Source organism: Mesoplodon mirus (genome assembly GCF_964341445.2).
Source record: "Mesoplodon mirus genome assembly, chromosome: 19".
Classification (NCBI taxonomy): domain Eukaryota; kingdom Metazoa; phylum Chordata; class Mammalia; order Artiodactyla; family Ziphiidae; genus Mesoplodon; species Mesoplodon mirus.
Genome location: NC_138995.1, coordinates 58,624,674 through 58,647,030, shown reverse-complemented (window position 1 = coordinate 58,647,030; position 22,357 = coordinate 58,624,674). Strand labels below are relative to the sequence as shown.

Here is a 22,357-nt window from a genome sequence, read left to right as displayed (position 1 = left end):
CCTGAGGGTGTAGGGCGCAGCGTTTGTACAGAAAGCCAGCTCTGCCGTGCGCAGACGCGCCCGGGAACGCGGTTCAGTTTATTTGGTTTTTTTTTTTTTTTGCATTATTTCACTCTTCTGGGTCTCTTTTCCAAAGGGTTTTTATTTAGGGAAAGAGCTCAACTCCAGTCCCCCAGGTGCAGTGTGCGCCTGCCCCCAACCAAGCACGCTTGCAAATATGCCCCCCACCCTTTCCCTGGATTGCAGAGTGCCCCCGTGTGCGCACGGGGAGCACACGAAAACACGCGTGTACACAGGCGGGGCTCTGCCTGTCCGTGGCCCGTGACATTGAGGGAGATGGCCGTGTCACACCTGCTGACACGCGAGTCTGCGAGGCACTGCGCGCCTGAGTCGGAGTTTCCACGCACGCCTATCCCGGGAGCGGGGCTGGTGCGTACCCCCACTATTAGGAGAGTGTGGGGGTCTGCGAGGCGCCGGTACGCGGGAACACGTTGCCCGGGAACTTGCGTGTATCCGTAGGCGGCGGAAACACGTGTGTTAGGGTAGGCCTCGGGCCGGACGATCCCTACTGCCGTCACCCCTCCAAGCTCAGCTCCGGAGTTTAAGAGGCCTGGGGGTTTCCGGAATCCGGTATGAATCTGGGGCACGGTTCGGAGAACCCCGGCTCCGAAACAGCTCTTCAGCGCGGCCTCCAGAGGCTGCAAGGGGAGGGGCACAGTGGGGAGTCAAAGTCCCGGCTGTTTTTGCCCCCTCAACCAAGACCACTCTGACCCACCCTGGGCGTCTCAGCCTATCCACCCCCCTATGATACTACACACACACACACACACACCCCTATAATACACACACCCCTATAATACTACACAAACACACCTATAATACTACACAAACACACACACACCCCTATAATACTACACAAACACATACACCTATAATACTACACACACACACACACACACACACACACACACACACACACGGCTAAGCCACGCCCCCGCTCTGACAGACAGACATACAGACAGACAGACAGACAGACAGACACACACACACACACACACACACACACACACACACGCTTCGGGCCACGCCCCCGCCCTCCAAGCCTCGCCCCGGATAATAAACTCAAAATTCCAAATCCCGCCCCTAAGCCCGCGCCCCTCCTCCGGCAGTGCCCTCCCCTCTGCGCCCCGCCCACAGGCAGAAGCCCAGCCCCATACCTGGCGTAGGGGGGCGGTGGTGCGTCGTGCACCCCAGAGGCCGCCAGCGCCTGCTCGTAGGTGGGGAGGCCTGAGGGTGGGGGTAGGGGCGTCGGCGGGCTCAGAGAGCTCAGGGGACTGATGAGCTCGGCCCTGGGGACAGAAGGTGCACTGTTAGCAGGATAGAGAGCCTTGGGAGAAGGAGGAAAGACGTAGGGAGACAGAGACACTGAGGGTGGTGGGGAGACAGAGGTGGAAGGGAGGTGGACCAAGGAAAAAGAGGGTCACCTTCAACCTGACTCTACACACAGAAAAGCACCTCGAAGTGACAGGCAGATGCACAGGGACAGGCAGCCACAGAAATCAACAACTGCTGAGACAGACTCGTTCACAGACACAGGTGCTCCAGATACAAGCAGAGAGTCGTGGAGAAAGAGGCAGCCCTGCAGAGAGGCAGGCAGACACACACAAGAAACAGACAGACACAACAGAGATACACTCAGCCACAAATTTCCCAGATCCACTCTTCACAAAAAACTCTTCCTAGAAACCTTTGGACCCACTATCCTTCAAGACTAATGCTCAAGCCCTCTCTTCGACCCTGCCACTGAGAGACACACCTAGACAACTGACACAGGCACACAGAAACACAGCTACACCTTGTCACCACGGAAACTGACATCCCACAGACCACAGGCTGCAGCCTCACCAGATATAATACCCACAGAATGATAATCACACATAAAACTGGTACTGCAAAGACAGCCAGGCAGCAAATATTGAATGAATTCCTACTTTGTGCCAGGTGCTGTGGATATAATCAGAGAGATGCCACAACTGGACACAGAATCTCACAGACTCACTCTCCACATGACGGTCTCCTCAGATCTTTCAGCAGCGCCCAACCGCCCCCAATCTGGCCCATCTCCTTAGGTTGACCCTTCCTCCCTTCACTGCTCCCCAGCCCCTCCTCCCCAAAGCCCCCTTACTCTTGAGGACAGGGCTGCTGGCCTCGCTCCTGACGGCAATGCAGATACCAAAAGGCTCCAAGGCTGGCCAGGACCATGAGCAGGATGCCCACTGTCAGTCCCACAGCCATGCTTGCTACGTCCCCTCGTCCACGTCCTATGGGGGGGAGGAGGGCACAGCGTTAGGAGCTGTCACCCTCTCCAACATCCAGATACCTTCCCCTGAGGTAGGGGAAACCTTTCCAGATTTCCCCTGAGGGAAGATGACTGGCCAAGAAGGCAGAGCTGGGGCCACTTCCTAGCTGTGTGAACTCAGGCAACTCACCTCACTCATTTCTGTGAGCCTCCATTTCCTGCTCTGTAAAATGGGAATAATAACCCCTCCCGAATAGGGTGCAAAAATGCAATGAATTAAATGCAGAAAGGGCCTGGGATGACCTCATCTGAGACTAGAAAATAGGGCAATTGTCTCTCTAAGAGGAGAGAGAACCCTCCTAAGATGGCAGTTGACATGCTTACTTAGGGTAGGGAGTTCAGACAGCCAACTCTCTGAACCCCCATACTGAGCATTGCCAGATTTAGCAAATACTAATGAGGATACCCAGTTAAATGTGAATTTTACATAAACAGTGAATTTCTTTTTTTTGGCCACCACAGACGGCATGCAGGATCTTAGTTCCCCGACCAGGGATCGAACCCATCCATGCCCCCTGCAGTGGAAGCACGGAGTCCTAACCACTGGACTGCCAGGGAATTCTAATTTTTTAGTATAAGTATGTCCCATGGAATATATGAGATATACTAAAAAATTATTCCTGTGTATTTGAAATTCACATTTAACTGGGCTGGGGGAGAGCTGTCTTGTATTTTATCTGGCAACCCCATCCCCTCTGGAATGCAATACCTTTTACCAACCAGGCTAAGGAGGGGCAAGGCCTTACCAGAAGGCTAGGAAGAACTTATCTATCAAGGAGGAATGTAGGGACATCCCCTCAAAAACAGATTGCTGGTGTTTAGAACTCATGTGGACCCTTGGCTAAGGTGAAGCGCCTTTAGCAATCGAGGCTTCTTGTCTGAGGAAAAGGGGGGTGGGGCACAGGGAGGGCCCTGGCTTTGTGAGGCCTTGCTAGGTCTTGATGCTGGGGAAACTTCCTTTAGCACTGGGTAGGGGGGACTTTCCTCAAACAGTAAACCTCAGGCTTTTAGCCCTCTTAGCAAAAAGCTGCACTAAGAAGGGGGGGTGGGGGACGGGCTTCCTGATTCCGACATGTTTCAGGTGGACTAGAGAAGCCAACAGGCCTTGATAGGCCTGTAGCAAAGCAGTTACCTCCCCTAGCAACCAATGTGAGGACTTCAGCCCAGACTTAGGGCCTGTTGCTAAGGTGGAAACACCCCTAGCAACCAGGCCACTCAGGGGTGAGATGCCCGGTGCCTGGAGGGGGGTCCTCCTGTGGGCAGGAGGCCTTGGGTCCTGAGCTTGGTTAGGTGTGGTTGCTAGGAAGAAGGCCTCCTTAGCAACCAGGCTGAAGCCAGGATGGGGTTGTGGGGGAGGGGAAGCCAACCAGGTAGTGAGTGCTGCTGTCTTCCTTGGTCCAGCCTGGCCAGGCTTTGTTGCTAAGGAGCAGCCCCCCCTTAGCAACAAGGCTGCAGCCACGATGGGGCCTCAGAACTCAGAGGAGGGGTTGGGGCTGGGCTGATCAGGCAGGTGAGGACAGACAGGCTTCCACCAATTGGCCTAGCCCAGCCCCGTTGCTAGGGAGCAACCCCCCTAGCAACCAAGCTGCAGAAGGGGCTGGGGCTCTGGACTCCAAAGAGGGGCTCAGGTGGGCCAGGGCCTCTGAGCCTGAGGCCTCAGGGCTGTGACCTCTCCTTCCAACTGTCCTCCTTCCTGGGGACATGGGACCTACCCCGAATAAGGTGTGGTGGGTTCCTCGGGCAAGGGCTCTAGTCTCAGAGGAGGGGATTTCTTTACCAACCCCCTCCAGGAACTCAGGAGCATGGAACATGGAGGGGGTGAGATCGGGCTGGGGGATGTTCATTCAGCCTCCACAGAAAGGAGCTGCCTTAGTTGCACAGAATGAGAGGGCTCCCCCAACTCACCTCCTTTGCCATTGTAGATGTAGTTCTCCCAGAAGCGCTCCTTGAATGGGCAGGAGGAGAGAAGGCAGAAAGGCATCAACTGGGAGATTCTACACCTCCAAACCAGCCCCCCCTGATCTCTGAGGCATGAGGGCAGAGGGAGCTGGGGGGCAGGACCCCCCCTGCCCAGGTCCTGGAGAAGACAGAGGGACTCCGGGGACCCAGGCCCTCACCGTCAGAGTATTGTCCTCAAAGTACTCCCGCGCCTCTTCCCAGGAACACCTCTCCTCTTGACACTCCCGTTCCAGGTTCCCTGGCGTGAACAGCTCCAGGTCCCAGTGGTTGGCTCGTGGAATCCGCCTAAGGCTGCCCAGGAAGCTCTGGGCCTCTGGGGAGTCCAGGAAGATTTCTGGACCCAAAAGACATAAGGGACAGAAAAATGGAGGGTGCCTAGGACTGGGGACATGAAGGAGCCAGAACTTAAGGGGATGAAGAGCTATGGGGTCCTGGGGGAGGAGGCAACTGCAGGCAGAGTTTTTCCTGGGCCAGAGGAAGGTGGATGTTTGTGCCTGGACTCCAGCTCTTCCCGCAAACGCTCACCTTGGTCTTGCTCCCCACTGGGTGAGGTGTCCAGGCAGGTGGTCAATCCCAGGTACAGCAGCAGCACAGAGCGGTGGCTCCTCATACTTTGTGGACGCTAGGAACCAGGTGTGGTTAGGTGAGAAGTGCCTCAGCTCCTGGAGAATGAGGCCAGGTCTCCCCGCCCGGACTCTGTGGTCCAGGAATTATAATAATAGCAGACACTTACGTGGTCTGTATCCCGGACCACACTGTTCAAGGTCATTTACCTCTATCAACTCAGTTTCATTTTCACCACAGTGCTATTATTATCTCCGTTTGATACAGGAGGAAACTGAGGCACAGAGAAGTAAAAGAACTTGCCCAAGTTCATACAGTTTGCAAGATTCAGAGGCAGGATTTCAGCAAAGGCAGTGTCCCTCCAGAAACAAGAGCCAGGAGTTTATCTTTTTTTCTGCTGTGTCTGCAGCCCCCAGCATGGGTTTTGGCACAAAGTAGGAGCTCATAAACATGTCCATTGATAGGGATTCCTTCTTCCTGGTAATTTCCATGTATATCCACCTCTCTGTGCCCATTGCCACATTCAGCCACAGAATCAAAGATTACAGAAGAGGTAAAACCAGAGGCCTGTATCCTGGGGTCCAGGAGCTGGGGGAGGGGGCAGCGGTCCTGGACTCCTGGGTTTGGGGGCCCCAACTTCTGGGTCCCAGAAGAGCAGGGAGCCAGGTAGCCAGGGTCCCCAAGCCAGGCTCTGCCTCCAGGGACATTCACTTACCTGCCTAGACTTGTGAGCACTGTCCCCTCCTCCTTAATCAGGGCCTCCTCAGCCAGCTGCAGCCAGCAGTGAAGGGGGACAGGGGAGAAGGGAGGGGAGAGGAAGGAGGGGTTACCCTGCTCACTATAGTCGTCACAATCCCGGTTTCTGGCCAGAGGGGCGTGGTTTGCGATTACCTGCCCTGGGCGGGACTCAGGTAAGGGGCAACGTATTTAAAGGGACCTTATGATTAAGGGTCTAAGGTCCAGAGCCCCATAGGGAGGCCAGGGTCTCCGACACCGTGGGGCACTTAGGGAGTTGGATAGGCGCCCCGTCCCCTCCTATCCAATTTCCCCCCAGAGAGCTCGCCAGATAGAGCTAGGGAAATAAAACAGCTAGGTCTCCAGATATCTAGGTATCTAGAAACTGGCGGGAAACTTGTGCCTTGGTCCCTGGGGGTAGGTGGGTATGCCGTAGTAAATTCCTGCTTCCTGAGAACGGCTCTGACTTCCGATTTCTCAACTGCTCCATTTATAAAGTGGGGACAGAGGAGTTGTCCCTTCTCTATTGTCTCTTATTTTGCAGCAGAAAAGTGGATGATATACTTTGGTAAGCAGGCTTTACAATCTCTGGGCGAAGTGATTAGTCCTTAAACACAGGCTTGGGGAGACGCAAAGCGCCCGCCCAGGGAAACGCCTAGTATATAGTAAGCACGCCCCCTATTCACGCCAGTTTCACTGACCGGAACCTTCGACTTGCCACTCACGTTTCCGGAGGGAGGAAGAGAAGAAGGGAGCACTTACCAAGCCACAAGAGATACCTCCGCAAATAGGGGCAGACCTACTTCCGGTCTCTTCCGCCAGGCGGAAGTGAGCGGAGCGGAGAGGGAAAACAGCACTCCTTTCCGGTGTAGGGGTACAGTTGAAGTAGCTACCGACGAGGGAGGAGTCGTTCGTGAGGTGAGTTCCAGGTGGTGAAAGGATAGTGTTAGTGAGATCACCTTCCGGTGGGCAAGAGTCTTGGGCTCCTGAGGGAGACTAGGACAGGATTTTGAGTTCCCGACTTCCTGGCAGTCCTTAATAGAGCACTCTAGGCGCCCCAAGTTTGAAGCCGGACTACCTCCCTGGAGGTAGCCAAACCTTCAGCCGGCAGTTCTCAGGAGAGTTTTAGTTCCACTGCAGACGGATGGGCCGGGGATCCCAGGGGAAAGAGGAGACTGGGGTCTCCTAGGGGTCTAATGAGTGAGAGTTGAGGAAGAAGCACCCCTTTCCAGGCCTCCGTTTCCCAGATTGTGATGGGGAGGGCGGAGAAGGATTGTGCAGTCGCCTGCCGCCGCCTCCCTGCCCCCTTTTGACAGCCGCTTCCCCCTCGGAGTAGCTGTAGGGTTAACGTTTTCCTCTGTGGAGCTTTGGGGTCAGGCAGTCCTGGGTTCACATCCTGATGGTGTTGCTGATTCGGTGTGAACTCGGGTCTTGATGGGTCCTTAAAACAATTTCACTTTAATATTTTATTATGTTTTATTATGAAAATGTTCCAACTTATATAAAAGTGAGAGAATAATAGAAGAATCCCTATCGCCCAGAGTTACCAGTTATTAGTATTTTTTGACATATTGGCTGGGTATTTTTAAAAATTAAATATATAAGGCAAATCCTATCCATCGTGACATTTCACCCGTAAATACCTCAGGATACATGTGTAAAAAACAGGGACATTTTTACAACATTGTAAATTAACTATACTTTTTAAAATTTTTAAAAAGCACACACGCACACAAAAAAGCAGGGACATTTTCCTCCATGACCACAATACTATTATACTTACAAAAGCAACCCTAATATTACCTATTACTTGGTCCATAATCAAATTCTGCTTCTGAAAAAATACCTTTAAAAAAAAGAAGTTTCACTTTTTTGAATCAGAATCCATTCAAGTCATTGTTATGTCTCTTAAAGTGCTCTTAATTTCAAACAGTCTCACCTCCACCCCACCCTGTTTTTTTTCCTTGCAGTTGATTCATTGAAGAAACTGGGTCAGTTATTCCATTATCATCCCACCATCTGAACTTGTCTTTTTGCTTCTTTGACATGGTGATGGCCTTTCACTTATTCCTCCATCATTCCCGGCCACACACCCCTCCCCAACTGCCACACCCTCTCTCTATGGATTAACCTAATCTGGACGTTTCACATAAACGGAATCTTTTTCCTGTCTGGTTTCTTTCACTTAGCATAATGTTGTCAAGGTTCATCCATTTTGTAGCATGTGTCAGTACTTCTTTTTAAAGCTAAATAATATTCCTTTGTATGAGACATACCATATTTTGTTTATCCACGCGTCAGTCAATGGACATTTGTGTTGTTTCCACTTTTTGGCTATTGTGAATATGCTGCTTGCACTTGTGTACAAGTTTTAGTGTGGACATAAGTTTTCATTTCTTTTGGCGGTGGAATTGCTGAATCAAATGGTAACTCTGTGTTTAGCCTTCTGAGGAACTGCCAGACTTTTCCAAAGCGGCTGCTTCATTTTGCATTCCCACCCTCGGCGGCTGAGTGTTTCAATTTCTCCACACTTGTTATGATCCAACTTTTTTTTTTTTTTTGGCCATGCCGCGTGGCATGCAGGATCTTCCCCGACCGGGGATCGAACCTGTGTCCCCTGCAGTGGATGAGTGGAGTCTTAACCACCGGACCGCTAGGGAAGTCCATGATCTGACTTTTTTTTTTTTTTTTTTTTTTTTTCTTTTTGCGGTATGCGGGCCTCTCACTGTTGTGGCCTCTCCCGTTGCGGAGCACAGGCTCCGGATGCGCAGGCCCAGCGGCCATGGCTCACGGGCCCAGCCGCTCCGCGGCATATGGGATCCTCCCAGACCGGGGCACGAACCCGCATCCCCTGCATCGGCAGGCGGACTCTCAACCACTGCGCCACCAGGGAGGCCCCATGATCTGACTTTTTGACTGTAGTCATTCTGTGGGTGTGAAGTAGTATCTCACTGCTGTTTCTTGTTTTTGTTTTTGTTTTTTTAAGATTTTTTCAGTGGGGACCCTTTTTAAAGTCTTTAATTTGTTACAGTATTGCTTCTGTTTTTTTTTTCTTTCTTTTAAATTTATTTATTTATTTATTTATTTATTTTTGGCTGTGTTGGGTCTTCATTGCTGTGTGTGGGCTTTCTCTGGTTGCTGTGAGCGGGGGCTACTCTTTTTTTTTTTTTTTTTTTTTTTTGCGGTACGCGGGCCTCTCACCGCTGTGGCCTCTCCCGTTGTGGAGCACAGGCTCCGGACGCACAGGCCCAGCGGCCACGGCTCACGGGCCCAGCCGCTCTGCGGCACGCGGGATCCTCCAAGACCGGGGCACGAACCCGTGTCTCAGCATCGGCAGGCGGACTCTCAACCACTGCGCCACCAGGGAAGCCCGGGGGCTACTCTTCATTGCGGTGTACGGGCTTCTTATTGTGGTGGCTTCTCTTGTTGCGGAGCTCGGGCTCTAGGCATGTGGGCTTCATTAGTTGTGGCATGCAGGCTCAGTAGTTGCGGCTCACCGGCTCTAGAGCGCAGGCTCATTAGTTGTGGCGCATGGGCTTAGTTGGTCCGTGGCATGTGGGATCTTCCCGGACCAGGGCTCGAACCCATGTCCACTGCATTGGCAGGCAGATTCTTAACCACTGCGCCACCAGGGAAGCCCCGCTTCTGTTTTATGTTTTGTTTTTTTGGCCACGAGGCATGAGACATGTGGGATGTTCACTCCTGGACCAGGGATCGAACCCGTACCCCTTGCATTGGAAGGCAAAGTCTTAATCACTGGACCACCAGGGAAGTCCCTCACTGCTGTTTTGACTGCATTTCCTTCATGATTAATGATGTGGAACATTTTTTTCATGTGCTTATTGGCCATTTATATATCCTCTTCGGAGAAATGTCTATTTTGATCCTTTGCCCATTTTTAAATTGGGTTATTTGTCTTTTTATTATTGGGTTGTAAATTTCTTGTATATTCTAGATACAATTCCTTGTCAGACAGATGATTGGCTACCACCACCTGTTTGGGTACAGCTTGCAAACCAAGAATGGTTTTTAACATTTTTCAATAATTGGAAAAGACCATAACCAACAAGGACCCACTGTATCTCACAGAGAACTATACTCAATATTTTGTAATACCCTATAAGGGAAAAGAATCTGAAAAAGAATATATATATGAATCACTTTGCTGTACACCTGAAACTAACACAATCCTGTAAATCAACTATACTTCAATTTTTAAAAAATTGGAAAAAATCAAAAGAAGAATAATATTTTGTGATATGTGATTCAGATACCAGTGTCCATAAAAGAAGTTTTATTGGAACACAGTCATGGCCATTCAGTTATATAGTGTCCACGGATGCTTTGCCAAACAAGGGCAGAGTTGAGTAGTTGTGACAGGGGCAATGTGGCCCACAAAGGTGAAAATCTTTACTCTCTAGCCTTTTCTTGCGGATCTCTGCTATAGCCTCTGGCTTCCTAGAATCAGGAAATTAATTTGAAAGGCTTGATTAATTTAGCTTCAGGCATCTTGGCATGGCTGCTTCAGAGCTGCTAGCTTCAAGCCTGGCTGTCCCACTTTTAGGGATGGTGAGATTGATCAGGGGCTTCAGGTAGTGTTTACAGACTTAACATTTGTCCCCAACCCCACCCAAAATCTTATATCTCCAATATGACTATTTGGAGATAGGACCTTTCCCGAAGTAATTAGGGTTAAATGAGGTCATAAGAGTGGGGTCCTAATCCATGGGGTTGGTGTCCTTAGAAGAGCAGGAGATACCAGAGAGGAAGCACTCTCTCCGCCCTGTGAGGCCACAGCCAGAAGGTGGCCAGCCATCTGCAAGCCAGGAGGAGAGGCCTCACCAAAACCCAACCATGGTGGCACCCTGATCTCAGACTTCTGGCCTCCAGAACTGTGAGAAAATAATTGTCTGTTGTGTAAGCCACCCAGTCTATGGCATTTTGTTTTGGCAGTCCTAGCTGACTAATACAGGTAGGAACAGCACAAACATGCCGTTGTAAAGCTATGTTTTTCTGCTTTCTACTAGCAAATATCAGCACCCTGCGGATGTCCAGTTGCCATCAGGTGCCTTAGTGAATCAGTTATGTCATCAGGGGTTGCAAAATGGTGACTTTCCAATTCTTTCATTCCTCCCACATTTCTTTATCCAAGCTGTTTTTCACCTTGAGCCACGTCCAAGGAGCAGTAGAAGGGAGTGACGTGATCTAAGCTCCCTTTTGAGGGCTCCTCTGTCAAGGAACAGACTGAGGAAGAGACCAGTTAATCCCTCCGGGCCTCTGTTTTCTCACCTCTAAAATGGGGAGAACCTACCTCGCAGGTTATCCCAAGGACCCAATGCGTTCAGAACTGTGAAGCGCTTCGCCCAGGGCCTGGTGCATAAGTGTTGGAAGGATGTGATGGTCATTTCTATTCCTGTAGTGCTTTTATATTGATTGGATGGATGATTCATTCATTGATTACACACCTACCCCTGCCCTAGGGTTGGAAGTGGTTAACTGATCCTATCTGACATCTCTGTGCCCCACAGGTGCCAGGCAGTGCCAGGACCCATCCTGGAGTCCAACCCAGGCCCCGCCTCTAGGGGCTTCTAGTCTGGGGGGAGAAATTCTGAGGGGTGGCAGCTATAATGGACGGAAATCAGGGCATTGTCAGAGCACCAGGCATGCCTAACTCAGGCTTCCCAGAAGAGGCAACTCCTGATGGAGCCTGGGAGGAGGAAGGGGGTGGGATTTCCAGAGGGGAGGTCCAGGGTTACAGGAGCTGCCCCACTCCACGGTGAGAGTCAGCACAGTGCCTGAGGCTGCCTGCAGCCCGACAGCATCAGGGGTGGTGAGGGCCACAGACTCACATGCCTGGGTCAGACCCTGGCTGCATGACCTTGGGCACCTTCTCCCTGCCTCTGTTTCCTTGTTGGTAGCGACTGTTTGGGTTGTGGCGTCCGGTGGAGTTAATATGTATAAAATACTTAGAACAGGGCCAGGTTCACCAAACCTCTTAATAAATACTAGCCATTGTTAATAGAACATCTCAGAGCCTCGCTTTTGCTCTTAGGGGGCTCCCTCTTTCCTGCTTCCAACACATCCTGTTTGTGTCTGTGATTTCCTTGAGTGTAATCGGCCCTTTGGGTTCCTTTAACACAGGTCTCCGCCCCCCTGGGACGGCCTGCAGCATCCATGTGTCCCACGCTATTCAAGGGAGGGGGCTTGTAGCATCCTTTAGTTCTCAGAGGGTTCTCTGTTCCCAAGAGATTCAGGATTCAAACGAATCAACTGCAGAAAAAGACAGTCGGGAGAGAATAAGGGAGATTTGAATACCAGCTGGATAGGAAAGGATGGTAAGGGATTATTAATGCATTAATGGTATTGTGGTCGTGTTTTTGTTTTTGTTTTTTTTTGCGGTATGCGGGCCTCTCACTGTTTGTGGCCTCTCCCGTTGCGGAGCACAGGCTCTGGACGCGCAGGCTCAGCGGCCATGGCTCACGGGCCCAGCCGCTCCGCGGCATGTGGGATCCTCCTGGACCGGGGCACGAACCCGTGTCGCCTGCATCGGCAGGCAGACTCCCAACCACTGCGCCACCGGGGAAGCCCTGTGGTCATGTTTTTTAAACACAGTAGCCACGAGTCCCCAGAGGCTGTGGGGCACTTTGATATGTGGCTAGTGCCCCCGAGGGACTGTGTTTTTTAATCATTTCATTTTAATTAATTTAAATTCAAGCATCGATACTGGATTCAATTCCTGGAAAACTTTTAAGTACATTTGACACAGCAGAGCGTGTGAATGTACATTTGCTCCTGTAAATTTTATGAACCCGAAATATAGGACAAGTTTCTCCAATGAAACTTTCGTGTCTGAATTGAGATGTGTTGAGAGAGTGGACTAGACGCTGGATTTTGAAGACTTTGTAGGAGAACGGGAATGAGTTGGCCTTTATTCTTGGATTGTGACCTCCCCAGGAGGACTGCAGCTGTCACGTGGTTAAGGGTACGGCTCCAGAGCTCGGCTGCGGCTGCCTGGGTTCGAGTCTGGCTCTGTTGCCACTTCCCAGCTGGGGGACTCCATGGGCCTGTTTTCTCCTCTGTAAAATGGGAAGGAGGATATATAACAGCTGATGTTACTTTGGACGTGGCCTCTCTGAAAAGCTAGTGACATGAGATGGTAGTAGCTCTGTTTTCTCTTTTGAGGTTTTCCTCACTGAGGAGACAATAAAGCTGCTGACCCCTGGTCAACCCTGGTCAGCGGTTCTCAAACTTTTTGGTCTCAGCACCTTAAAAATCATCAAGGACTCCAAAAAGCTTTTGTTTGTGGGAGTTCTGTCTATCAGGATTTGCCATATCAGGGGAATTCCCCTGGCAGTCCAGTGGTTAGGACTCGGCACTTTCACTGCTGAGGGCCTGGGTTCGATCCCTGGTCAGGGAAGTAAGATCCTGCAAGCCTCGCTGCATGGCCGAAAGAAAAAAAGATTTGCCATATCAGAAAGGAAAACAGACATGAAACTGTCTTTATTGAGATATAATTCACATGACACAAATACAGTTCGTGGTTTTCCGTATAATCACTGTTTTTGCAACCATCCCCATTTTCTGATTTCAGGACGTTTTCATCACTGCAGAAAGAAACCCCATACCCCTTAGCAGCCGCTGCACGCCCCTGCCCCCAGTCCCCCCTTCTCCCAGCCTGTGGCAACCACCAATCTGCCTTCTGTCTCTATGGATCTGCCAATTCTGGACCTTTCATATAAATGGAATCAACAACACATGGCCTTTTGTACCTGGCTCTGTTCACTCCGCATAATATAACAGACATTTTTAAAACCCAAGGATGAACAAGCACAAGTCACACAGCCTCTGGAAAACCCCACTGGACACTAGAGAGAAGGAGAGGAACAAAGGCAAACACATTTGTTTTATTTATTTATTTTTAGAGTGCTCTTTTTATATTTATTTATTTGGCTGCGCTGGGTCTTAGTTGCAGCACGTGGGATCTTCATTGCGGCATGCAGGATCTTTAGTTGGAGCGTGTGAACTCTTAGTTGCGGCATGCGTGTGGGATCTAGTTCCCTGACCAAGGATCGAACCCATGCCCCCTTCATCGAGAGCACAGAGTCTTAGCCACTGGACCACCAGGGAAGTCCCAAACATGATTTAGTATTACAAAAATAGTTTCATGGACCCCCTGAAACTATCTTAGGGACCCCTGGGGTCCCTGGACCTTCCTTTGAGAACCACTGCCCTAGGCAAATGGCTTCACTTCTGTGCCTCAGTTTGCCCCTATCCAAAGTGGAGATGGGGGTGGGACGGACCTCAGAGGGTGGCTGAGGTTGGACGATTGAGAGTTGGCCTGGGGGTCAGGGGGGTCAAGCAGTGTCCCTTGGGATTGTTCCCATGACTGCCTGGCGAAGGAAAGAAATGCTCCATCTGTAGCGGTTCCTCTCTCTCTCAGAGGGAAAATGTCCCGGTCCACAAAGCCAGAGAACTTGGCTACAAGACAAGCAGCCCAGCGCCAAATACCGCAGAGGGTCAAGGCAGTTGACAACTAAGAATAGAGCGGGGAATTTGTCCCTGAGGAGGTGAACTCGACCTTCATGAGTGCCAGTGGGGAGGGGCGAGCTGGGGCGGAAGCCAGGGGGCCAGGGCGGAGGAGGGGGGTGGCAGCAGGTGCTGGACTTGCTCCAAAGCTGGGGGTGAGGGGAAGCTGGAGGAGGGGCGGTGGGTGGAGTTGGGGTGTTTCACCAAGGTTACCTTCTGCAAGCAGCACAGTGGCCGCGGCTGGGGTGATAGAAATGTTCCGCATCTCGATTCGGGGCGGGGTTAGTTACGAGGGTGTATGCAATTGTCAAAACGTATCAAGCGGCATCCTTAAGGTCTGTGCATCTATTCTATGTAAATATACCTACAAAACAAAAACTGGGTTTCTGGGAGGAAGACGCCAGTAGGGGGAGTGCGAGATCTGTAGCTCAAGGAGAGGTTTGTGTTTGAGTTTTGAAAGTGAAAGGCAAGTTTCTGCAAGCATCCGGAACCAGGAAATAAAGATGAAGTTGCTTCTGTACATTTTGGGTGCTCCTGGTTGTGCCTCCCTCCCCCACCTTCTGGATCCTCCTTTCAGCCACAGAGCCAGAGAGAATATTTCCTGAACATTCCATATGCCATGCTCTGAGTATGACCTCACTTAGTCCACACAGCAATCCAGTCGTGTCAACTAGATCCCATGGTTCTCCCTACTTCTTACCAAAGGACTCAGAGAGGAAATTACAAGTCCAGAGGCACAGCCAGTAGGGGGCCAGCCTTGGACTCAAGCCCAGGCAGGTCTTATTCCTTTGATCCATATAACCCTCTCCTTCTTGTTTCATTTATTCTTATTTATCCCCCAGTCAGTCCCCTCCCCTACATGGGCAATCATTCTTATATGCATCATCTTTTGTTTGCAGGTGTTTAAAATGGATCGTTTTGTTCATGTGCAGATTGTTTTATTTCTTACTTTTTTCACCCAGCATTGTGTTTTAAAAATACACCCACAGGAATTCCGTGTTGGTCTGGTGGTTAGGGCTCGGCGCTTTCACTGCTGAGGGCGAGGGTTCAATCCCTGGTTGGGAAACTAAGACTCCACAAGCTGCATGGCAGTACCAAAAGAAAAAAAGTCACCCCCGATGCTCTGTACACACCTAGTCAGTTGCATCTCACTGCTGGGTGGTCTCCATGAGGGGCAGTCACTATCCATTCCACGAGGGCGGGATATTCAGTTGCCTTTGACTCCCCTCCAGCATAAATACCACCACCGTGAACATCCTCACACAGGCTCCCTAGTGGTGTCGCCTTTCGGGCACATACACCCAAGTGCAGAATCGCCTGCACTCACTTTGCTGAAGTACCACCGGCCTGTGTTCCCCCAGCATCACCTGAGGGGATTCCTATCACCCACCCTCACCCTATCCAGCTCCTATCTTATCCACCTCTCAAAGTTTCACCCACCAGCCTAGTGATAGATTTAAAATGATGTCTCCCTGTGGTTTTCCTGTGAGGAGAATTTGAGGCATCTCTCCATCTACCTGTTAGTCTTTGAGCTTCTTCTGTAAATCGCCTCTTCATATCCTCTGCTCATTTTCCTCTTGGCGTAGCTGGGTTTTTCTTGCTGATTTGCCAGAGTTCTGCGTACAGTCAGTTCTGCTCTAACACTTGTTTTGAAAACTCGAGATTTATTCCAGTGCGATTGATACATTAGGGGACGGTTTGAACATAAGGCATAATGCACCTAAATGAACCCAGGTGCGCTTGGTTGAAATGAGCGTGTAGGCATACACAGAGCACACGCTCAACACATCCACGACATCTGCTGGGCGCTTCAGTTCCCCATTCGTGTTACGAGCCCCACCGATCACATCTGGTGCTAGAACTTTCCATCAGAGAACCCTCCTTCCACCACCTCACAGTAACTCACAACGTGTACCCCTTCCGACACCACTTCCACAAGCAAACTACAGGTCTTTTTCAGGGTTAAGTGCCATATTTTTTTTTTTGGAGGGATAGGCATTTCTTAACCATTTAACGTGTGTAAAACTCTCTTCCCCTGCCCCACTCCCAGCTTTCCCATCAGATCAGATCGGGGGCCAGAAAGGTCCAGTCCTCTCTGCGTGGCCCCCTCTGGTCACACAGCCCTGCAGCTGCCCTTTCCTGACCCCCCGGGATGACGCGCCACGGCAAGAACTGCACGGCGGGGGCCGTCTACACCTACCATGAGAAGAAGAAGGACACAGGTACTGGGTTTGGGACGGGGGGCAAATGGACCCTGAAGTCCCCATGTTACCTTGCTCCTCTGGTTGTGCTTTCTGGGCATGTGTCTTTCCCCCGACCATGTACGTAACAGCCACGTGCCTGATGGTCATGACCGGAAACGTAACAGCCCACGTGAGCCAGCCACCTTCTCCCTGCCTTGTCGTGGGCACTGCGTTAAGTGCCTTCCATGCTAAGCCTCCCAAACACCCACTGAGGAAGCAATCACTGTTGTCAGGCCATATTCCAGAGGCGGAAACTGAGGCCCAGAGAGGTACAGACGCTTGAGCTTGGTCACAGAGCCAGAAGGCCCGAGGGGAGTCAGTTACGAGCCTCTTCCCCGAGCTGCCTCAGGGACAGGGCCTGTCACTTACACTCTGGGGATGAACGCCTTCCTGTGGGTTGTGCAGCCCTGTCCCCAATGCAGACACACAGCCCAAGCTCTTGACTGCCTATTCTCTGACTCCCCCTACCTCGGAGTCCTCTCTGTGCCTTTGTCTCTGGACTTGGAGACGAGCCTCTCCAAAGGTTTGTCTGCCTCTCCGTCCCTCTGCCTCCCTGTCCCCAGCGGCCTCAGGCTACGGCACCCAGAACATCCGACTGAGCCGGGATGCCGTCAAGGACTTCGACTGCTGCTGCCTGTCTCTGCAGCCCTGCCACGACCCTGTTGTTACGTAAGCTGGGAACGCGGGTGGGTGGGTCAGGGTGGTGAGGTCAAGGGAACCGCCAGGAGGGGGCTGCACAGCCAGGGTGCCCTGGCAAGTCACCCACCCTCCCGCAGCCTCAGTGTTCTCCTCTGAGACATGGGCATGATCCTAGTACGCTTCATGGGGTGTGCAAAAGAATACATTCACCAGAGAGGGTAGGGCTCCTGGAAAGTTGCTAGCCCATAATAACAGCTCACGTGTGGAGTGCTTACTGTTACCTACCTCTTAGCGTCTGGCAAAGGCTTCAGCGAGATAATGGGTAGAAGGTACTTAGTCCACTGACTAAATATGTGCTCAATTACTGGTCCATTTTGTAGACATCGCGATGAGAGTAGATCGTGGTTCAGGGTCCCCGAGGCCACCGGCAGGTTCAGTGCTTCACTAGAAGAACCCACAGAGCTCAGCAAAGCACTTACCCTCAAATAACAGCTTATGACAGCGAAAGGTTACAGATTAAAAACAGCAATGGGGGTGGTTTCCCAGGCAGTCCAGTGGTTAAGACTCCGAGCTTCCAGTGCAGGGGGCGTGGGTTTGATCCCTGGTCGGGGAACTAAGATCGCACATGCTGGGCTTCCCTGGTGGTGCAGTGGTTAAGAATCCGCCTGCCAATACAGGGGACACAGGCTTGATCCCCAGTCCGGGAAGATCCCACATGCCATGTGGCACGGACAAAAAAAAAATTTTGTTAAATAAATTTATTTATTTTTGGCTGCATTGGGTCTTTGTTGCTGCACGTGGGCTTTCTCTAGTTGCAGCGAGTGGGGGCTACTCTTTGTTGTGGTGCGCGGTCTTCTCATTGCGGTGGCTTCTCTTGTTGTGGAGTATGGGCTCTAGGCGCGCAGGTTTCAGTAGTGGCATACGGGCTCAGTAGTTGTGGCACGTGGGCTCTAGGGCGCAGGCTCAGTAGTTGTGGTGCACAGGCTTAGTTGCTTCGCGGCATGTGGGATCTTCCTGGACCAGGGCTCGAACCCGTGCCCCCTGCATTGGCAGGCAGATTCTTAACCACTGTGCCACCAGGGAAGCCCCCCCAAATTTTTTTAAATAAATAAGATCAGCAGTGGGAAAAGACACATGGGGCAGAGTCCCAGAGAGACCAGGCACAAGCTTCCTTTGCCTCTCTCAGTGGAGTCACAGGAAAGCGCTTAATTTTCGCAGCAGCAGTTACTACCCACCAGGAAGCTCGCTCCAGCCTTGGTGTCCAGGGTTTTTATTGGAGGTTAGTCACCTAGGCCTGGCTGACCTTGGTCTTCAGCCCCTCCAGAGGCCCAGCTCACACCACATGGTCCCAGCCTCCCAGGCAAACAGACACTCTTAACAGGCAGGACATTCCAAGGCCTAGAGGTGCCCTCCCGGGAGCCAGTCCTTCGGTTGGAATGTGCAGGGTTTGGACAGCCCAGGCATGCTGAGCTAACCCTTTACGATGTGAGATTTTGCCAATGCATCAGAGAACATTATAAAGCCAGGAGAGTTAAAACGGTGCGGTCACCTCAGAGAGCTAAGCCGAGCCCTGAGTGAGCAGCTGCCTAGAAGATGCTTAGTGGTTGCCCTGGGCAGGGAGCTGATGTTCAGCAGGTGACTGTCAACCTCTGGCCATGTGGCCTGGGCCAGGCCCATGTTTTCTCATCCCCTCCTCTCTTTGCAGCCCCGATGGCTACCTATATGAGCGGGAGGCAATCCTAGAGTACATTTTGCACCAGAAGAAGGAGATCGCCCGGCAGATGAAGGTGGTGGGGCTGGGAGAAGGGGGTGCAGGCGTGGGTAGGTGGTTTCGATGCTGGGCCTTCCGTCTAAATTCCTCCCCGCCCAGGCCTCTGTCTGTGCTGTTCCCTCTGCCAGGCACACCGTCCCCTCCCACTTCTGGTTAAATTCTCCTCGTTCTCCAGATTTCAGCCCAGGTGTTGCCTCCTCTGGCCTCTTGCTAGTCCAGGGCCCTGAGGGCCTGCCCCTGTCACCTCTTCTTTGGCACTTGTCACAGTTGTGACTCTACCTGTGGCTGTCTGATACAGGCCCCAGGGGCAGGGAGCGGGGCTCTCACCCACCCCAAGGCCCTAGGTTCTCGGGACATACTTGGTAAATGAGTGGCTGCCAGCTCATCTCCTTGGGCCTCAGTTTTACTGTCTCTAAAATGGGCTGACAGGGCCAAACCAGAGGGCACTGCAGGGCATGCGGGAAATGCTCACAGATGAGAACTTCTTAGGCATTTTCTTGGAGCCAGGCCCACCTTCCATGGCTGAGCTCATTTTGTGGCTAGGAGGGACCCTATCTCCCTCCTTGTCCTGCCGGCTTTTCCGGAGCTCAGGAAGCACTGGGGGCCAGATTCTTGTTGAGCCTTTGGTCTGGAGTGCGTGGCTTCCCCTGTGCCCAGGTCCTCCACCCAGCCTGGTGGCCCCTCATCGTGGAGCCCGCATCGGAAGCCCTCCCGAGCGTCAGTCAGTGTCAGCGTTCCCTCCTTGCTCACTGGGTGGCCGGAGCAGTGTCTCCTCTTGCCCTCACGCTGCCTGAGCCTTCCTGGCTCCCTAAACCTTCTCTGCTCCCTACTATCCTGGAACTCGGGCCCTTGAGGGCAGGGACAGAGTCTACACTGCATGGACTGTATAATAGACAAGTGATCAGGTATACTGTATAATTAATATCGTATGGCCCCAAATTACATTTACTGAGCACGTACTATATGCCAGGCCAGGTGCTAAGTGTTTTAAAAAATCATCCTGTGTAAACCTCCCAGTGAGCCTCCGAGGTAGGTCACCATTGTCAGCCCATTTTACGGATGAAGAAACTGAGGCCAGGAGAGGTCACAGTGCTTACTGGAGGCCACAGAGCTCATCAGTGACAAAGGCAGGGTTTGAGCTCTGGCCGTCTCCCTTCAGCCAAGCTGTTGACCACCGAGTCCCAAACCAGCTAAACCGGAAATGGCTTAACTGTCCTACAGTTGGTGAAGGGACAGGCGAAGGCAGCAGAGGCACGCCATGGCTAACTGTGCCGCCGATTAAAGATTCCCACCCAGGCAGTCACCAGCCTCTGCCAAACAGAGCCTCTGCCAGGAACCTCCCCTGTATGGGTTCCAGTTCACCCACCTTTAAATTCAAAGAGGCACCCCAACCCCCACCTAGGGTGCCCCGAACTCACAACCCACAGGAGGATGCCTAGCTCGCTCCTGCCTGGCTGCCCACAGGCCTACGAGAAGCAGCGGGGTGCCCGGCGTGAGGAGCAGAAGGGCCTGCGGCAGGCGGCCGCGCAGGACCAGGTGCGGGGCTTCCTGGAGAAGGAGGCGGCCATCGTGAGCCGGCCCCTTAACCCCTTCACGCCCAAGGCCGCCTCCGGGAACTGCCCAGGTGAGAGAGAAGTGGACATGAAAGTGGGTGGGGCTCCCGTGGGGCCGGGTGCCTCCCTGGGTGCGGCTTTCGAACCCCTCTCCCCCCCGGCAGATGATGTCCGACCCGGGTCCAGTGCGGGCCCCACAGGCAAGGACAAGGACAAAGCGCTGCCCAGCTTCTGGATCCCATCGCTGACCCCCGAGGCCAAGGCCACCAAGCTGGAGAAGCCGGTGAGCCCCCTACTCCAGCAAGCGCCCGTGTGTGCCCACTTTGCCAGAGAGGGCCAGGGTCCTGAGGGCCCCCTCCCCTCCCTCACAGGGACCCCCATCCTCCCTCCGCCTGGCTCTAGCCCCGCCTGTTGACTCGGCCCCCCTCCTGCTCCCCAGTCGCGCATCGTGACCTGCCCCATGTCCGGGAGGCCGCTGCGCATGTCGGACCTGACGCCCGTGCGCTTCACGCCGCTCGACAGCTCCGTGGACCGCGTGGGGCTCATCACGCGCAGTGAGCGCTACGTGTGCGCCGTGACCCGCGACAGCCTGAGCAACTCCACGCCGTGCGCTGTCCTGCGGCCCTCGTGAGTCCCCTGGGGGACAGCCTGGGGACCTGCGGGACAGGGCGGGCTTGGGGTGCGGCTCTCTCTTTGGGGCGGGGCCTCTGATCGTCATACCCCACACTCACCCTCACTACAGTGGGGCCGTGGTCACCGTGGAGTGCGTGGAGAAGCTGATTCGCAAGGACATGGTGGACCCCGTGACCGGAGGGAAGCTCACGGACCGCGACATCATCGTGCTGCAGCGGGTGAGTGGCACCCCTTCTCCCTGTCCCCTCGCCTTCCGGTAACCCCGACCTGCCTCCAGAGGGCCCGCCCCCTTACCGAGGCCCTGCCCCACCAAGGGGGAGGGGCCCAACCTAACCTCGCGGGCTAGGGAGCCCCCACGGCACCCCAGCTCCCCAACGCCTCTCCTCCTCCCCCTCCTCCTCCTCCTCCATCTCCCCCTCCTCCTCCTCCTCCTCCATCTCCCCCTCCTCCTCCTCCTCCTCCTCCATCTCCCCCTCCTCCTCCTCCTCCTCCTCCTCTAGGGCGGCACGGGCTTCGCGGGCTCCGGAGTGAAGCTGCAGGCCGAGAAGTCCCGGCCGGTGATGCAGGCCTGAGCGCGCGGGAAACCAAATAAATGGGCTTGTTGGACGCGACAGACCGTGTGGCGCCTTCATTCACCGCACCGGAGTCCGGTGACGGCGTGCGCTCAGGAATGACTGCACTTTGAAAGCGTGGTCTAAGAATATTTGATGTGGTCTCACGTTAACAGTAATATCTGAATCGAATGCAAACGCACAGTTTAAAGTGGGTTGAGTGGCCAGAAGTCGGAGTCTGGGCCGCGACCACAGGAGGGCGCCACTTTAACGGACTGTAGAAATCCCCGCCCTTTCTTTTGAGTTAAGCCAAATTTGAAGCCCAGGAGGCGACCCGGAACGCGCTCCCTTTGTAAAGTTTGATAAGACACGCAAAGGAAATGAAGTGCTGTGTGTGACCCAGAAAGCACCTGTCTAGAGAAGGCGGTCAGGAACACTCCCTCCCCCACCACCTGGAGGCTGGAGGGTGAAGAGGAAGAGGAAACCGCAAGTGCAAAGTCCCGGAGGCAGCACTTGGCAGGTGTCAGGAGAGGGAGGAGATCAGAGCAACCAGGCCTAGTGGACCTGCCCGGAGCTCAGACTTGACTAGGAGGGCAGGGGTGGCCTTTAAAGCTATGTTTTTAATAACCATTGAATCACAAAAGCAGACCCTGTGCAGTGTGGAGAACCAGAGCATACAGTCAAGCAAAGATTGCAAAAATAAAGTCTTAAAAGTCCTGACTCTCTGAGCAATACCCAGGTCCTGTCCTTCCAGGTCTTTCTCACACAAGTTTTTTCAACCAAAGTGAGATTTCCATGCAAATACTGTTCTGTTCATTGAACAG

At 52.8% G+C, this 22,357-nt stretch overlaps 2 protein-coding genes across 4 annotated transcripts; one reads left to right on the top strand and one right to left on the bottom strand.

Moving 5' to 3' along the window:
- Positions 1 to 22: 22 nt before the first annotated feature.
- PRRG2 (proline rich and Gla domain 2) lies at positions 23 to 6,410 on the bottom strand. 3 transcript variants are annotated; one of them, XM_082606202.1, is made up of 7 exons: positions 6,380 to 6,410; positions 4,844 to 4,940; positions 4,477 to 4,652; positions 4,265 to 4,304; positions 2,186 to 2,321; positions 1,218 to 1,349; positions 23 to 698 (listed from the first exon to the last, which is right to left on the bottom strand). In XM_082606202.1, the coding sequence occupies exons 2-7, from the start codon at positions 4,926 to 4,928 to the stop codon at positions 680 to 682; spliced, it is 588 nt and encodes a 195-aa protein (XP_082462328.1). In that variant the 5' UTR covers positions 4,929 to 4,940; positions 6,380 to 6,410; the 3' UTR covers positions 23 to 679. The 3 variants fall into 3 exon arrangements, with proteins under 3 accessions (XP_082462328.1, XP_082462329.1, XP_082462327.1); XM_082606203.1 differs by lacking the exon at positions 6,380 to 6,410 and adding an exon at positions 6,343 to 6,370; XM_082606201.1 differs by lacking the exon at positions 6,380 to 6,410 and adding an exon at positions 5,598 to 5,682.
- On the top strand, positions 6,406 to 22,249 carry NOSIP (nitric oxide synthase interacting protein). The gene is made up of 9 exons (XM_082606200.1): positions 6,406 to 6,535; positions 16,194 to 16,365; positions 16,950 to 17,055; positions 18,731 to 18,812; positions 20,261 to 20,420; positions 20,514 to 20,632; positions 20,789 to 20,976; positions 21,092 to 21,200; positions 21,483 to 22,249. The coding sequence occupies exons 2-9, from the start codon at positions 16,296 to 16,298 to the stop codon at positions 21,552 to 21,554; spliced, it is 906 nt and encodes a 301-aa protein (XP_082462326.1). The 5' UTR covers positions 6,406 to 6,535; positions 16,194 to 16,295; the 3' UTR covers positions 21,555 to 22,249.
- Positions 22,250 to 22,357: the final 108 nt, after the last annotated feature.

What these genes read in the sequence shown, in the direction of transcription:
- NOSIP (XM_082606200.1), top strand. Translation starts at nt 16,296, where the DNA reads ATGACGCGCCACGGCAAGAACTGCACGGCGGGGGCCGTCTACACCTAC. An exon ending in CCACCAAGCTGGAGAAGCCG is followed by an intron (nt 20,633 to 20,788) that starts GTGAGCCCCCTA and finishes CCTGCTCCCCAG; the next exon opens with TCGCGCATCGTGACCTGCCC. An exon ending in ACATCATCGTGCTGCAGCGG is followed by an intron (nt 21,201 to 21,482) that starts GTGAGTGGCACC and finishes CTCCTCCTCTAG; the next exon opens with GGCGGCACGGGCTTCGCGGG.
- PRRG2 (XM_082606202.1), bottom strand. Translation starts at nt 4,928, where the DNA reads ATGAGGAGCCACCGCTCTGTGCTGCTGCTGTACCTGGGATTGACCACC. An exon ending in CAGTGGGGAGCAAGACCAAG is followed by an intron (nt 4,653 to 4,843) that starts GTGAGCGTTTGC and finishes TTTTGGGTCCAG; the next exon opens with AAATCTTCCTGGACTCCCCA. An exon ending in CAGCAGCCCTGTCCTCAAGA is followed by an intron (nt 1,350 to 2,185) that starts GTAAGGGGGCTT and finishes TTCTGTCCCCAG; the next exon opens with GGCCGAGCTCATCAGTCCCC.